This window comes from Mycetomoellerius zeteki, unplaced genomic scaffold, assembly GCF_001594055.1.
Source record: "Mycetomoellerius zeteki isolate Tzet28-1 unplaced genomic scaffold, Tzet1.0 scaffold93, whole genome shotgun sequence".
Taxonomy (NCBI): Eukaryota; Metazoa; Arthropoda; class Insecta; order Hymenoptera; family Formicidae; genus Mycetomoellerius; species Mycetomoellerius zeteki.
The window spans coordinates 1,347,614-1,365,415 of NW_017257968.1; the positions used below are offsets into that span (position 1 = coordinate 1,347,614).

Sequence of the window (17,802 nt, forward strand, 5' to 3'; positions counted from 1 at the left end):
TGGACGTTCATTCAACGAATATAAAAACTGTTTTCGGGTGACTTCTAAATCTTGCATGTGCAGAAGAAATAGAAGTGCGAAACATAAATCAAGCGGAAAAACTGCAAAGACAAAATTGGTACCGTAAAAAGATCCATGCTATGTATCTCGAATGTAATTGATTTTACGACTCCGGAACGTTGCGCTGACTGTTGGTGGAGAGCACGATCGGGAAAAAATTAAATTATTTTTTGATCCATATCAAATTTCCATTAGCCAATGTATTTGTATCAAATTCCACAAAGAGATATGCTATTGATCTCCACCACTTTAACAGCGTAACGGACCAAATTGATAAAATAATGTTAGGTAATATAAAAGTGTTTTTGTATGTATACACGCACAATTATAACGCACAATAATGGCAAAACGATAATCGCCTCTCTTTGAAATACGAAATAAATTTTGGAATGTGAACTATCTTTCCCTTTGTACTTCTTATCGATTGAATTGCTTGCGGATAACAAGATGTTTCAAATCCATTTTCCCTCTACAAGTTCTTTGACCAATTTGGAACAGACATTTCTTAATAAAAAAAATCGAAAGAGAGAGATAGTAACTAATTGTAAGTTATAATGAGCAATCGAAAATAAGTCTTTTTGAAAATTGAATGTCACGGATTAAGAAATGTAATAAAATCGTTCTGCATTTAATTTCAAATAATTTTTAATAGAATTTTACTTTTAAACTTACTCAATAAAATGAATAAAGTTAAAAATAAAAAATTAAAAAATTATTTTATTAAATCATTACTAAATTGAAACTGAATATTAGTTACGAAATTCATGGTCCAAGAGTGGTTTGGTACATGCGGTATACTGCATGCTGTCTTTGGCCTTTGAATACAAATGAATAGCGCGCGTTGCGCATAAACCGCATCTCTGTTTGCTACTAATATGCGTGATGCTGCGTCACCCGCTGCTGATGTGTAATCGAATGAATGACTCGACCCGTCGGCCACTTGGGGCTCGTGGCACCAATGAGCAGAGTCTAGCCGATGACTATCTCATTTATGTAAGCCCCCACGAGTAGCACGTGGGGACGACACGACGAAGAATCGAATCATGTAACAATTACCTGGCACCAATCAGGATAGAGGTTGTCGCACGTTCTAGGAGCTTAAAGTGCTCCACATGGCTTTCATTTCCCAGAAACCGCTGGCCAATCACCTCACCTGTAACAAAAAAAGACGTTTCGGTTAGTCTCAAAATTATGATTCTTCTATAATAAAAAAAAAATATGATATTCTTATAATTTCAAAATCATGATAATCATGTAATTTATAGTTGCACGGAAAGAATGGTTTTGCTGAAGTATCTAAAAGTTTAGCTGAATATAGATCTGAAAATAAATTTTGTTGGACTATCAAAATAATTAATTATGTAGGGCATTCAAATTGATTATTAGAATGCCAACATTTTTTTGCAACATTGCTCATCATGCTTGAATTTCCTACATAATTATTTTGATGGTCCAACAAAATTATTTTTAGATTTTTATTTTTCAGATATTTAACTAAATTTTTAGATACATCAGCAAAATCGTTCTTTCCGTTTGATAAGCATTAGAGAAAACGTAATTAACTACATTAATTGTCAATACATGGTCAAATTTTAAAAAACAATTAAAATAAAGGGCATTTACCATGAGCGCTCGATGTCTAATAGCGATTTAAATCTTCTTCCGAAGTCAATACTTAAAATTACATTCAATTATAATTTCTAGACGTTTCGACCTCATATCGGGCCATCATCAGTATACAATAACTAAAATTAACATATAATCCTATTATAATTGATTGAGTATCTTCTTTTCTTTACATGTTATATAATCCGTTGTTCTTTTTGTTTTTCATATACAATTTTTCCTGTTAACCGATGTTATCTAATTGTTGTACTTGTACACATAATTTCCAGATTCTGTGTATAAGTAGAACTTAGAGTATTTTATCTCATCAGTGGGTGACATGTTACTGTCAAAACAATATGAAAAAGAAAAAGAACAACGGATTATATAACATGTAAAGAAAAGAAGATACTCAATCAATTGTAATAGGATTATATGTTAATTTTAGTTATATACGATGATGGCCCGATATGAGGTCTAGAAATTATAATTGAATGTAATTTTAAGTATTGACTTCGGAAGAAGATTTAAATCGCTATTAGACATCGAGCGCTCGTGGTAAATGCCCTTTATTTTAATTGTAATTAACTACATAAAGTATTTCCTAAATAACATTGAAAAATTATATTTTTATTGATTTGTCTTTGTAATGTAACAAAAATATATAATAAATAATAAATGTATATACTTAATAAATAACAAAAATGAATTTGAATAGTAAGCAATATTTTTAGTATAAGTATGGATTTCCTATAAATTATTTGCAGAAAACATGTTTTCCGTGAATCGATCAATCATGCGTCTGAATCATAATACGCGTCGGATTTCGCGCATCATGCTACAATCTTCCTATTACGTTCTCACGTCCGTGAATGAACCATTTGCGTATACATTATTCGCACAGCTTTACATGCACAACTTTACATGCACACATTAATCAATAATGTAAAGATTATTCTAAAACTTTAGCCACATTTCGTTTATAGATCTCTAAATTAATTTTAAAGTACGTGATTGTTTCTCTCTTTAACTCAATCATCATTGTCGCGGATTCTTAAAATTTTCAGCATCAGATATTTATTGTACACCTCATCTCAAAATTATAAATCTAATTCCATTCAAAATTAAATAAAGTTAAAGAGCTTCACTGTTTGCTTCTTTAAAGTTTATTTTCAGAAAAGCTTGATTCTCGACTGCTTAAGCTAAAAAGCTACTCTATCGTCTTTTTTTAATCCCTTTGCTCGGGTCGAGTCTAAACTAATCAAATGATCCGGTAGAGTAGATAAAAGGTAGCTGAATAAGTCGGGGACACTCCGTGGAATCCACGATCCGCAGAGGGAACGCGATATAACGACGACGCATCGGCTGCATCTAGTCGACAGAAGAACTTGTTACGATAAGCGAAGGGGCTAGAGGGGCTAGGGTGCAGCAAGTATGCAGAGAAGATATCCAGGAAGTACGTGTAAAAGACTGAAAGGTAGAGCGTCTCTTAGCCTTTAGTTGACGATAAAGCGCCGCGCCTACTTTGTGGCAGCAGCAGCGGCTCTTCACTCGATTCTCCACCCCCATCTCTCCATCTCCCTTTCTCTCTCTTTCTCATTGCAAACTACCATCGACACTCCACATCGTTTTACAACCCTTTCTTTCCTATCTATCTATCTACGACCACCGCATCCGGACCCCTTCACGCGCAGTCGACAGAGCGTTTCTTCCCCTATATATTCCGCGTTATGTTTTTTCACTTACGTATGTGACCACATTATGGCATGTACTGAGAATAGGAAAGAAAGAAAGAAAAAAGTAGGAGCGTTCTCTGATCTTTTCTGTACCAATACAACTTCGAGGATTCTTCAAGAATAGAAAAATTCTTTATGAAACCTCTCTTTATGTTTTTCTATTTTGAAATATTAATTTTATACATTTTTTTCTCCGCGTATTAATGTAATTATAACTGTCGTCTCATTAAGAGCAAAATAAAAACAGTTTTAAAAAATTGTTAAAAAGAGTTACTTTTTTACAAAGATGATTATGCTTATCAAATTTCATTTTCTAAGGAAAATAAGAAAAATTGTGAATAGAATATAATAGAAATTTATAATATATAATAATAAACAATATACATATTCATATATTCTCATATATATTCATGATTTATTATTATTTGTTTTTTTTTAATTAGTTCACGACAATACAATATCTTTGTGCAAAATGCATCCAATAGACGTTAAAAATAAGCGTAATGAAATTTCGATATGTATGAAATGCGAAATGTAACGGTATATATTCATGAATGAGACGAAAGAAGTGAAGTTCAAATAGCATTCGGAATCGCTATAGCAAAGGCTTAAAGTCCGTATCATCGACTACGTGAGATCGCGCGGATGAGTTTTCCGATACGTTAATCGGGTCGGATAGCATTCTCGTTCAACACTGATCTGCTCTCTATATTCGTAAGAGCGGAAGCAGACTGTCGTTGAGATCTATAAGAGCTCAAGAATAATCCTACTTGCAATGCGTATGGCTGTCACCGGTAGAAGAAGTAGCTATTTTTTTTGCATAGCTTGACGCAATGCATTTCACTTTACAATAGTAATTTAAAAAATCACGAACCGTAAGCAAAGAAATTCTTTGAATTCCAATCGGCTTTTTGCGATCGATGGCTTAACAGAATTTTTATTTTCAGATCAAATTTATTGTTTGTCCTTGAGAGAGAAAAATTTATATGTACAGAAAAATATGATCTTTTAATAAAAATTCACTTCACTTTTAAATATATAACGATATTTGGATATATCACAACATATGTTTATCAAAAATTATTTTGTCCAATAAACCTTCTATATAAATTATATATATACTCGTATATATATATATATAACCAATAATTGGCTGCTGCAACCAATTAAAAATGCTATTCTATATTCAGCCAATCTTTTCTTTCAGTGTATAACATATTTATGTGAATATTTAATGTACGATTCAATGTAGCAATTTTAGCATAAAAAATGTAATATTTATTTATGTATTATAATATACATACGAGGGGCACTACTTATATTTCGAGCCTTGGCAACACTGAGTGTTGTCAGGTGCCATCTGACGTTTCCACTAGAAAGTTTGACATTTTTGACCATAACCTTCTTCAGAACGTTTTGTTATTTGAGCGCGATTTGTATTGTTTACAGTCACTTGAAAATTGTGTCTCAGCGAAAAAATGGAATTAACTCGTGAAAATTTTCGTGCAATGATTTATTACGACTTTCGACGTGGATTATCAAGACAGGAGTGCATCGATCAACTTACTTCCACTTTTGGCGATAAAGCCCCATCCTTTGCCACTGTGAAACGCTGGTATAACGAATTTAATCGTGGTCGCCGTTCGCTCACCGACGAAAGTCGTGAAGGTCGTCCAAAATCAGTTGTTGTGTCAGAAAACATTGATGCTGTGCAAAAACTAATAATGCAAGATCGTCATGTGACATACTGTGAGATTGAGACAACCTTAGGCATTAGTTCCACCAGCATATATAAAATATTGCATGATCATTTATCGTGAAAAAGGTCTTGTTCTCGTTGGATCCCACATAATCTGACAAAATCTCAAAAAGATGCTCGTGTCGATTGGTGCAAACAAGTGGTTCGAACGCATGCAAAAGTGTATAGATCATAAAGGAGAATATTTTGAAAAACAATAAAGTCATTTTCAATGACAAATTATTGTTTTTTTATTATTAGGCTCAAAATATAAATAGTGCCCCTCGTACATATTGTATACATTTTAACATTTCTTCTTTACAATAAAAAGGAATTTTAATCTTGCTTTTATAATCTTTAAAATTAAACCCATTCTTTCATATTATATAAATTAAATCAAATCATGTATATAATTTCCATTCGTGTATTACTCTATATATATAGACTAAACATATACCTAGATATATCACAAAAGTTTACAATAAAATTTTTTTACTATTTTTCTATATCTGAATTAATATCCAAGTAAATCATCTTGTAAAATAGTCAAGAAACATATCATTATTGCACGAATATCATCACAGTAATAAAACAGAAATATTTTCTCTACTTGTATACCTACTTGCCAAGCTTTAAAGCGTTACTTTTTGCGTTTTTAGCGGTCAATTTGTATTAATTCCAATAGGACGCATTTTACAAATCAATTTTCGACAGAGATGCAGTACATCTGAAACGTTTATACACACATATATGGAACAGCGAGTGGATTTATGTGATTGAATTTCAAAGCTATCAGTCAACCAATAATTTCTTTATCATTCATTGTATTCCATCGATTCTCAATTTCTTTTATCGAAAAGATAATTTTTGTGCAATTCGTGTTACATTATACATATACACATGTCAATTAAAATTTGTAATTAGTACTACATAATTAATAAAACTTAATAAAAATAATTTTTATATGAAAAATTAATAATCGTTCTTTCATTACAAATCTAACTTATCTTATGGAATTTTATACTCCGTAAGGATCTGATTTACTTTGGATTACCTAATAAGAATTTCTTATGTATTGTAATAGTTTGTTAGAAATAGATAAAAATAAGTATAAATTTATTGGAAATGCATTAATCTTTTTATCTTTACAAAGAAAATTCAGAAAGTATAACTATCAGGAAATATTTTCATCATAAATTAAATTCAGATAATGACTATAAATAAACCGAATAAATATTTGCACATATATGACATCTTATAAGTCAGCGAAATAAAGCGAGCAGAATCAGTTCTAAAATTAATTAAAAAATAAAGAAAAAATTCAAATTATAATTATTTTTATAATTTAAGATAATTTATTTTATATACAATAATAAGATTGAAAGACCGCTAATGTTAAACATAATGCTTTAAATTAAGAAGCGCCATAACGGTCAGAACGTTAAGATGTTGAACTATTGTAAATTCATTTAAATGAATTAATTTCAGAAATTATAATTGTGTGCCGATATGGTTTTCGGACTTTCAACGCAATCAAATCTGAAAATATTAATAATCCCCCCAAAATTCCTAACTTAAAAACTGTAATAAACTTATTTTATATATTTTTTATGACATTAAAGTCATTGCATGATTCGATTTTGATTTTTTATAAGGAAATGTATATGTTATTTTACAATATATTCGAGATTCACTAAAATCGATAAACAATCATTGCGATGTTTGTCATTAATCGCTTATCTACGCCGGTATTTGGTTAACATAGTCATCTGAGTTATTCAGTTCTAAGATTGCTTTCATAAATACAATTCCTTAACGATAAGACAATGTAATTCTACCTATCATTCAACCCCGATTATTATCAAGTAAAATCCAAGAAAACGTTATAAACTCATTTGCAAGGCGAACATACTTTCCTCTACGTTAGTATACGTTACCTTAATTTCGACAGCGTTGTTCTTTACAATCTCGTGATGCATATGGATGCAGTTTCTAGATACGATTGCACTTTGCCTACTACATACATATGCATAGATGTACATATATTGTAATCATGGTTTATAGCGGAGGGTGAGTTCGGCACGCGCCAGCTCTTACGATGTAATTTCTTATTCCCGAGCATCGTCACCGCCTCTCATCGGCACGCGACTGATACAGATAAGGATCGATCTTTGCCTCAAAAATATACAAGATGTCCTAAGATTACCGAAAGCACTTTCAACTATTCATAAATTACACACAGATTTTTAAACATATAAGTATATTATAATGCTTTTATTAATCTGTAAAGTGATAGTGAAAATTATCTTAGTGTTAATCTGAAAATATAATTATAGCTAAATCGTAAAAATAAATAATATATAACAATCAATATGTTGAAAGTTCTTTTGAAACTTGGATTCATGTATAGAACAAATTTAGAATCAATGCTTCCTCATTAAACATGTTGAAAATAGTCAATATTTGTTTTCCAACAATAATTCCAATAGGTCCTCCAATAATTATTAAAAAATTGTAGAGATTTATCGATTCTTTAAAAATAAGAGTCTTCTTTAAAAATAGTTGATATAAAACAATCTCTCTCTCTATGGTCAACATAACGTCCAGTAGTTCTGTAACATCCTGTGTATCGTATACAGATAGCATGAAGACCCGATGGTGGCATGGATAAACGAAATTGACTCCTCGACGAGTCGAGTCGTTTTCGAAACGTATATTGATATCGGCTCGTGGCTTACGAATCCCGGCCCGCATTGACTCAAATCAATTTCCTTGGCTAGTCGATGCTTATCGACAACTCTGCTTCCTCTATCAATGTTTGGTCGGTGATCGATCGAGCTACGTTCCGATTTCGTTTAATTTTCATCACGTGACAGTGGATCTCCATTGCTGAAAGCAGTACACGCGATCGCAAGACTTCGATTTACGGTTCACTGTCGAGCAACTTTAAATCGGTAATTAAAATCAGTGATCGGTAATCGATCGTTAAACAAAGCCACCTTTAGAAGTCACCTCTGTGCAATGTTCTTCATATCTTTTCAAGAAGAGGTAATATTGTTATTGCATTTGCAATTTAGATCAATATAAAAGATAAACCGGGAATCGCGATACAATCGAAAAGATAACTTTTTTTAAAAACAAGTATTGAGAATTGGAATTGACATATTTTTCCAAGATAAAAAGGATTTTTTTAATTAATTCAATATCGTCTCGTATTAGTTACATATTAAGACGAATCTGACAATGTACAATTCAAAATTCATGAATTTTTGAATTATGTATATTCAAATTTAATCAAAAGATATCAGTTTTCCAACTGTCAACTGTCTGATAAAAATAAAACTTGATTTTATAGTTAAAGATCGAGACATGCGTGCAAATGGAAGCACAAACGCGATAGGACAGTCGTGAGTCGATTCCAATTGTTGAACACGAAGTCGATCTGTTTCGAACACAATTCTACGACGTGCATCGTTACTTCTAACGTTGTACGAAAAGTTTCGTCGGGTCACAGTTACTTTGGTTACTTTGTACTTCCATGTTTTCTCGTTTCTTTCTCCTTCTCCTTTTTCCTTTCCAAGCTATACTTTTCATGAAGGTGTTTTAAATTTAGAAAAATAATAATTTGGAAGAATAATAAATAATAATTTATACTGTATAGTAAAGTATAAATAATAATTTATACTTTACTATACAGTACAATCAAAATTATTAATTTTACCTCTCATAACAAATCTTCGAATATGTAAATATATTAAACCTGTTAAAGAAATTTCAATGTAAAAACATCAATAGAATTTTCGGCGCAATAAAATAAAATAATAATACAAAAAGACGAAAAGCAAAACGGGGTCAAGCTTAATGTGATTTATATTCAAGTCGAATGCATACAAATTGTGTGCGTACGCATGTATACAATTCGACCATGTCTCATACGTAGGTAACGGGCCTTTATTTGCGCTGTAATTTTACTTTAATAATATAGCTCCACATAATTTCGCCGTGTTATTTCACTTAAGCCACTAAATACAAAATATATACCTACTCCCACGGACATTTGCATTTATATTGGCTTATTATACGCGCGGCCGGCATTACTCAGCCAACCACCACCTGCACCATTGCCACCTCTGTCGTACGGTTATTCTACTTGGCACATTTTTACGCAATCGATACCTTCTTAACGGCAAAAAGCTTAATGCTGATCGAATAATGGATGTAATTTATTTCGTGTGGTTTAAAGCAGTTACGATGAGAACGAATTCTTTGCTGTTTTTCTGGGTATATAGTCATAATTTGATACTGAATTTCATCGATATGAAATAAGAAACTTTAGATGTCACACGCAAAGCTAAAATATTTTGACACCACACAAAGGATGACCACAGAGTAACTGAAATATTCTACTTTTCACTTAGTTTTTAATAAATTAAACATCTAGATATTACAGTTTTTAGTAAGAAAGTTTAATAAGGAAAAACACAATGTAATTTAAAATAAGGAAAACTTATTTAACTTGTACTCTAATATTTTAATTTGAAAGTTTAACTCTTCCAAGTCTTCTCTCCTATATAAATAAAAGTAAAATGTCTGTCTCTCTTTCCTTCTCTCGAATATTATAAATATATTTTATAATTTAGAAACATGTTTGTTTTTTTATTCTAATAATGTGCATTTTTATTAACAATTACATTTTCGATTTTTTATATGTATATAGATTTATATACATATTTGATATTGCAGATTTAGTGTCATACTTTTTCTCTTCACAGATTCTGTAATTAATTTACAGTTTTCCTAGAAAATATAAAAATATCAAAAAATAAATAATAATCTTAAGTTATGAATAATTAAAAATGAGACTTCCAAGACAATGAGATGAGAACTTGCACAAACAATAAAATCATGTTTTTTTTTTCAAAAAGATTTTGAAGAAATTTAATAAGAATTAGATTTCTAAGATTATAAATATATTTAATGTTAAAAGTCAAAAATCTCGATAAACGATAACCTCTCTCGACATTTTTGCTAAAGAAAGATCGATTCAAAACTGTTTAAAGTATCCATAGGTGAAAGGTAATCCGTTAACTCTAGGTCACTTTATATATACACGTAAATGTCATTCTTAGCACAAGTAAACGTGAAAAAATGAAAATAAATATTTTCAGTTTATAATTACATAAAGAAAGATAAAATTTTGTTAATGCTTTAGTTCTGATTTCTTTTTAATTCCAATATCTTTTTCTTTATAACGTATTATTGTATATTTTCTTCATAATTCCAATCGGAGGAAAAGATCGCAGGTTGATCCACACAGTCGCCATTTCATTTGATGCAACTTACAATTAGCTTTACAATTATTATTATATAACAATAATCATTACTATATAAAAAATAATATTAAATAAGATATAATAATATAAAATATATATATATATACGTATATATAAATCATTACTTATATATACGTTAAACATTTTTATTTTTATCATTCTATCAATCTACTGTCCATGCTTTATAGTTTTGGAACGTTCGTAGTGGTAGTTCAAGTCTGCTTCAACGGAATCGCCAAGCTCGAGCTACCCTTCGACTGGAGCTCGATTGTCGGCAACGCGCGACGGTTGGACGTGCGGTGCCTATCTACCGATCTATCACTGTGGTAATTAAGTCAAACAAAGGCAAGCGTGACGATCGATTCGACCGTGCAGCAGCGACAAAATGTCACGTCGCCGTTCTCTCTCGCTTCGTGCGCACGTCGGATAAAACAACCTCGCTCGATATTACTGAGGTTAAATATCACGAGACGGTCGCGCCGTGGCAAGAAGAGCATCGGCGCCTATCTTAGCTGCTACTACCGCTAATATTCTTAAGATAAATTTTACATCGGCAGTCCGACCAACGTTATGCGCCGAAGGCTTTAATCTTCTGTCTGAGTTTCTATCTTTACGTAAATATTATGCAAGTAGATAAGCACCTCTCTAAGAGAAACGATAGAAGAAATAAACTTTCCAAGTAAAACAAACATAGCGAAGTGCGCATCATCGAAATTTTAAATAGCTTGAATTTGAAAATATGTGATATCACAATAGAGAAAATTGTTTTCCTAAGATAAGAAAAATTTATTAAGCGCCAATTTTGAAATCCAATCTATTTTTAAATGATTATATATAGTTTCCCAAATTAATCTTTGCACGACCCAATCGTATTATTTCTGCATCATTAAACATCCGACATTATTTCAACCGTTCTATGGAAGAGTACAATTAGAATTGGCAAATGAGGATGGACAGTGATGAAATCGGTCAAAAGCGTACTCGAGATGGAAAAGCAGCAGCATTATATATTTTTGATGAGCGTAAAAAAAAGGGATCATCTATTTACTGTACACTCTTCGAGCGATGAGGGTAAATATTTTTATTTTTCCATTACCTATTTTTCCACGCTGCAAACTATTCAAACCAAAACTAGCAGCAAAAAAAGATTCATAACTCACGAAAAGTAGTATTGCATTTGAGCATTTCGAAAAAACAAGTAAAGAGATTTCTCATTCTGTAATGTTTCATTGTAAACTGTTTTTAGATACATTTAAAAACGTGACCAATCAAAAGCTCCAGTTAAAAGCAATCGCTTCCTCATAAATCGCACGTACAATTATATCAGTATTCACTGATTAGATGTCCGCTCAATTACATCGCAATTGGATATGCTTCAAACCACAATATAAAAACCATCGAAGTAAATAATCGCCAGTGCTGTTATTGCTTAACTTTTCACAAACTTTCACGTTGTTATTCCTAGCAGCTTTAAAATTATCTTGTATATCAATAAATTTTAATTATCTTATTGTCGCAATGTTGTCAGATTTCGTGAAATCTTGCATATGGAATTATAAAAATAAATGCAAATATATAAACAAATGGAGATGTAGCATCATTAGAAAGATATAAGTACAATCTCTCTAATCAGTGTCTCTTATAGTATACAATAGCAATTGAATGTTGAGATCTGAAGCGAACACACTGTGTATATCTTTCTCCAAGAAGATATCTTCTGAATTATTAAAGAATAAGCGTTTGCATTATCCATTATATCGAAGAAATATCGAAGCTTCGCAGCGACTCAATACATTCATTGACGTTATTGTATTACATAATAAAGCCTATATTCAACAGATTTATAGAGAAGATTCAAGTAAACTGTAATAAAAATGATAGTGATATCTTGATGACTTAAAAATCAACATGTAGATATGCATGGAGAACAAAATTAAGTATCTAACTTATTAATTCATGTAGCTTATTTAAATGCAATGATTCCGATAACAAAATAGAATACTTGTTATATTTTCTAAAAATATTTAAGTAGTTAAAAATGAGATTTAACGCAATTTAATAAAAAAAAAAAAAATTAGCGATAGTAAAAGAAAATTAGCGAATATTATATTAATGCTCTAAATATATTACGTATAGTAATTATAATATTATTATATAAGTTTTATTCTAAATATAAAAAACACAAAAACGAAAAAATAATAAGTACATCGTCTACATGAAATACTGATTAACTCGGAACCGGCTTCTACGGCTTTCGGAAGTGCGTTATATAACTTGACATCCGGCAGTAATGTATCTAGAGATAACGAAATGTATTCTGGTTAGAATACATAAGATGCATTCTTCACAGTAACAAAAGAAGAAAGAAATACTTTTGGGCAAAGAATAGATAATTAGCTTTTGTACCATCATATACAGATTGTAGAAATGTGGGTGAATAGGATATATCGTACTAATACAGTAAATACGAAAAGATTAGTGTTTATTACAATTTCCTTCACGATTAACTCGTGAGACGAATCTCGCACGTACGATTTATGTTAAATATTATTTGTCTAACGGAAATATAATTTGTCAGCCGCGAAACGTGATGAATCGCAAAAGAGCTTTAAAGAATTTCATTTTCTCGCTGTTGTAAAATTCAACGGTTCACGAAATATATGGAAATTAAATTGAAATTACATAACGAGGGTGATATCGGAATGTGTAGCACATTCGTGAGATGAAAAGTGAATAAGAGTAATTGGGAAATCTGTTATAAATTCGGTCTTAATCTCTGTGAAAGAGCATGTATCCATTAAAGAGGGTTGACGGTGCAGAGGTATGTTTCTCCGTCGGAAGTGGAGTTTCATATTTCATCTTAAGCGTCTCTCACTAAGCACGACTGTCTTCCTCGGACAATCTTTCATAGCCTCCGCGTAAACGAGACTGATTTTCTCCATGACTAGATTTACTATGCATTTAACGCGCAATGCTAGAAGACTCTGTAAAGAGCGGATATTTTTTTTATAACTGCGTAGACTGTTACGTAACTGTGCTCGTATTCGATGAAATTATAAAAATTTTAACAAAAAAATAACAGAATGACAGTTATATGCAAAGATATTCAGATTTCACATTTTTTCAAGTAATCATGATGCATGTTTACATTAAAAAATGGTTTATCTTCATTTGTATACATATTTTTAAAAAAATTGCATTGTATTGACGTAATTAATTTTGTATGTATGGATTCAATAAATCGCTCGTTATTTATGAATCACAATTGTAAATAATAAATATAATAAATTTTAGTTAAAATGTTTCCAATAACTTTTGTTATTTCTTTGAAAAGAGAGATTGAAATTTATCTTTCCTATCTGATATATTAATTCTGATTAACACAATTTCATAATATGCAAGAATCAAAAAGGAGTTATTACAATTATTAATTGTATAATAGAAATTACATGGATTGTCCATTACGCAGCATGTTTTAAATCTTCATTTAATTTGAACATTATTTAGAATAATAATATTCATAACGCAAAGAAATTAAAAAACAATGCACATTTTTAAATTTAATAAACTAGTATATTACATTTAAATACATTTTTCGCGTAAATTTTTAAGACAATCTAAATATCGATTCAAATGTCAAAATGCATGTGATTTTATACGTTTATAAAATACGCGAATAATTTCGCAATATAATTTTGCAACTCGAATATATTTACTTATTATTCAGAGATAATATATCTATTGACATTAACAGTAAAAGGAAGAAAGAGAAGACAGTTCTCCTAAAAATAAACGAATAGACTATTACGCAATCTCGTTTTTTCCCTTCCTCTTTCGCTATTCCTATTTCGTATACATGGTCTTGTTTCCAATAAAGGGACGATATATTTACTGCGCGACGCAATACGATTGATGTTAAATATTGACAAGAAATTGTCGATTTTCGGCGCCAACATCAATCACATTTCACATAAAACATTTATTCAGTCACCTAAATCAATGCTTGGAATAATCAAATTGCGGTTGAAAATTTAGTAGATTCAGGAAATTAAAAAAAGAAAAAAAGAAATAATCTTAACGATCTTCGGAAGACGAACATGGCGCGGCTTGGTTCGGGAGAAGATATAGTTGAAGAATTTCTTCGAAAGATCGATTCAGCAATCGATGTCGTCGATTTCTCGCGTATATCGGAGGTAAATAAACCACGCGAGTACGGAACGCCTCGATTCAACATGAAATATCGAGACTTATCTTTCATCAGCAGTGAACCATAGAAATGAGAAAGCACTACTCTCGCCGCGGGAAACCGCTTAAAATCGCTCGAGGCGGAGGTAAAGAGAGAACGGGAGGGTGTAAAAACGTACCCCGCAAGGAATTGCGAGACGGTGGTTAAAGGATTGCCGCGCACCGACAGCTTCGACAAAATGTGTGATGCGGTTTCCCCCTCCCCCCCCACTACTGCTCTATGACAAAAACGCAAGAAAGATATGTATATTACTCATGCATGAATGGTCGAACTTATCAAAATGCTATTAAGAATTTTTATATGTATCTGGCTTCTGGCTGCGAAAAAATAAATGTTTTTAAAAAGTGAAGAAATCATAACTTCGCATATATAATAGTAAACTCGTAAGAAGCGACTTTCAAGAATTACAACAATAAAAAAGTATCCATTATTTACGAATTTATAAAATTAACGCGTACTTATTCTTTATTACTCTATGTAATATTAAACGATGTTTAAAGAATCGCCACGATTTATATAAAAAAAAGTTTTCACTTTGCGCGCGCTTGAATTGATATGTGATGTCATTATAATAACAGATTAGTTTGAAAAAAAGTTTATAAATCCTTTTATATTGAGAGTTTGTATATATTATGTTTTCATAAATAAAAAATTGACCCTTTCAAAACAAAAGATTTTGAATTATAAGAATTTTTTGTTAAGATACTTTGAAGTTATCTCTTAGACCTTTTTAAGAATATGCAAATTTTTTACGTATTTGTACCAATAGAAGGTCATAAAGTCAAACGTTCTTTATGACATCTTTTTCTGAAATATATTATTAAGCATAGAGGCGACTTTTGACGAAATATTATGATTATACGTAGTAATGATGCAAAAATGTGTTTTGCATCCGCGACTGAGCGTCTCTTCAGTCGTAATAATCTTCTCGGGGGCTACACATGTATTCTCTTCTGCGTTATTTTTACGTTCGCGTGACGTTTTGTGAATTATATACCTGCGACTTGTTAAATTCGTGTTAATGCTGAATAAACTCGACGTCATAAAATGTATGCTCTCGTACACTCGCGAACCTAAGTAAATTCAGCCTTGTTTATACCCGCTTTAGGAAATTTTTATGAAATTACGCGCTGCTAGTCCGACTGGCACGCACGCGGAGCATATTTTCCGCATCGCGTTCGAATGCTCCGCGACGAGACGTAATAATTCCGTATAAATGTACGTAACTCCTCGCTTGTACAGTTCTCCAGCGAGCTATTTTCTCCATTAGAAAAGTATAACGAATCCATTATCTCGAGTATACTCGTAATACAAGGTAATGCGATAGATGAACAAAGTACGATAAACAATGATTGTTCGCAGAGAAAACATCGTCTCGAAATTGATTGAAGAAGCTGTGGTTAAACGGATATTAAATAATTCCGTAGATAAGAAAAAACCGATTCAACTGTCGTATACAGAATCTTTCTAGTGATGTATGTATACACAGCATTGAAATACGAAGTTTCCTACATTGTATAGGTTTCGGTTTGCGATGCGCGCTGCGGATTCAACTTTTATCAATAAGAAGCACAAAATAGAAAGGAAAAAAATGCGGACAGCGGATAAACCTGAGAACAGTAGCTTCGCGATACGGAAGAGGCTTCTTGCGATCGTAACGAAAACGACAACGCTCTCTGTTATCGCGCTTAAATGGGTTACGCTCGTTGCAAGCCGAAATCGGAAGTCCTGGCCCTAAACCCTGACGCAACCTCCGCTTCCTCTTATCGGTACTCGCTTGCTTTGTCGCGAGCTTTTGTCCGCCGGAAGCATTGTGCGCGGCTGGTGACGTGCCGTATTCAACTACGTACTACAAAAACCACCCCCAATCCCGGTGTGCGCGCGACTCACGTTTGTTTTATTTCTCTTTCAATTTCACCGATCTGTAAACCAAACTTTGCCCGTATAAGTTGGCGGAGAAGAAAAACCAGGCAGCGAGAATATCGTATGTCATGTGTACCATGGTGTGTGTGTGTGTGTGTGTGTGTGTGTGTGTGTGTATGCCGATATGCTTCTCTCTTTCGTTGGCATATCGTGTTGCGCTACGAGATTTGCATCGTTGAAAATACGCAAACGACAGCACACGTATGCTAGAAACTGGTTTCTAATTAACACGCAGAGAACGAGACAAATTGGTTTTACGTTGAGTCTGCATCTGGGTTTTCGAAGATCCAACTTGCAAATTTGTTTTTTTCGCAGTAACACATACTCACGTTCAAACAAGACCAAATAACGATTCAAGTACGATTGGAAAATGATTTTTATACACAATATAGTATACAAAATATTTAATACATTTGTATGTGTTATAATTATAATTATAGTAAATTATTAATATTTTCGATAGTACTTCAGTTAACGTGAAATAAATACATATATCATTTCTATTTTTTAGAGGTTTCGCAACGTTCTCAAAAATCACATCTCTTTAGTGTAGCAACTCGTATCTCTCTATTTACTTTTTCCCTTTCTTGTTGTTATTTTATTGTGTTGTATCTCATATATACGTCGACAACCAGAAGTTTAGCTTTCGGTGAGGCCAATAAACATGATGGATATCAGCAATTCATCGAAGAATAAAAATAATGTGTTTCAGCCTCGGTAGTTCTCTTAATAGCCCATATGCCGCTAGATTGTTATTTATACTGCGGAAAACTAACCCGCGGCTATGCGGCATTCCACTGTATAAACGACCAACTGAATTCTGTCCAACATAAATGACGCGTTGAGTTAATATCTGCGAGTATACGAGTACACACCTCCACATCGTATTCACATTATTTATGCATATTTTCATAGTGCTGTGCATGTATGCATGTATACGATGCAACTGTTATTCCGCGATAATAATCGCTCCCATCTAAATGTGCGCAGTATGCCCGCTTTCCATGAAATTAAAAATCGAAACGCTATGCGGTAGCTGGTCGAATGCAAAAAAGACCAGAGTGATTTTTCCCGAAAGAGAGGTCGTAGAAATTCATTTCACTCTCGATCGTATCGTCCCGATTGGTCGATGTATGCATGACTAATTTCCTCCTCTTCGAT

At 32.2% G+C, this 17,802-nt stretch overlaps 1 protein-coding gene across 1 annotated transcript in view; it reads right to left on the minus strand.

Moving 5' to 3' along the window:
• The window catches only part of LOC108730528 (semaphorin-1A), a 237,913-nt gene that overhangs the window by 105,821 nt on the left and 114,290 nt on the right, over positions 1 to 17,802 (minus strand). The window contains exon 3 of the mRNA XM_018460288.1: positions 1,117 to 1,213. Within this exon, the coding sequence (XP_018315790.1) occupies positions 1,117 to 1,213 (97 nt within the window). The remainder of the gene's footprint in view (positions 1 to 1,116; positions 1,214 to 17,802) is intronic.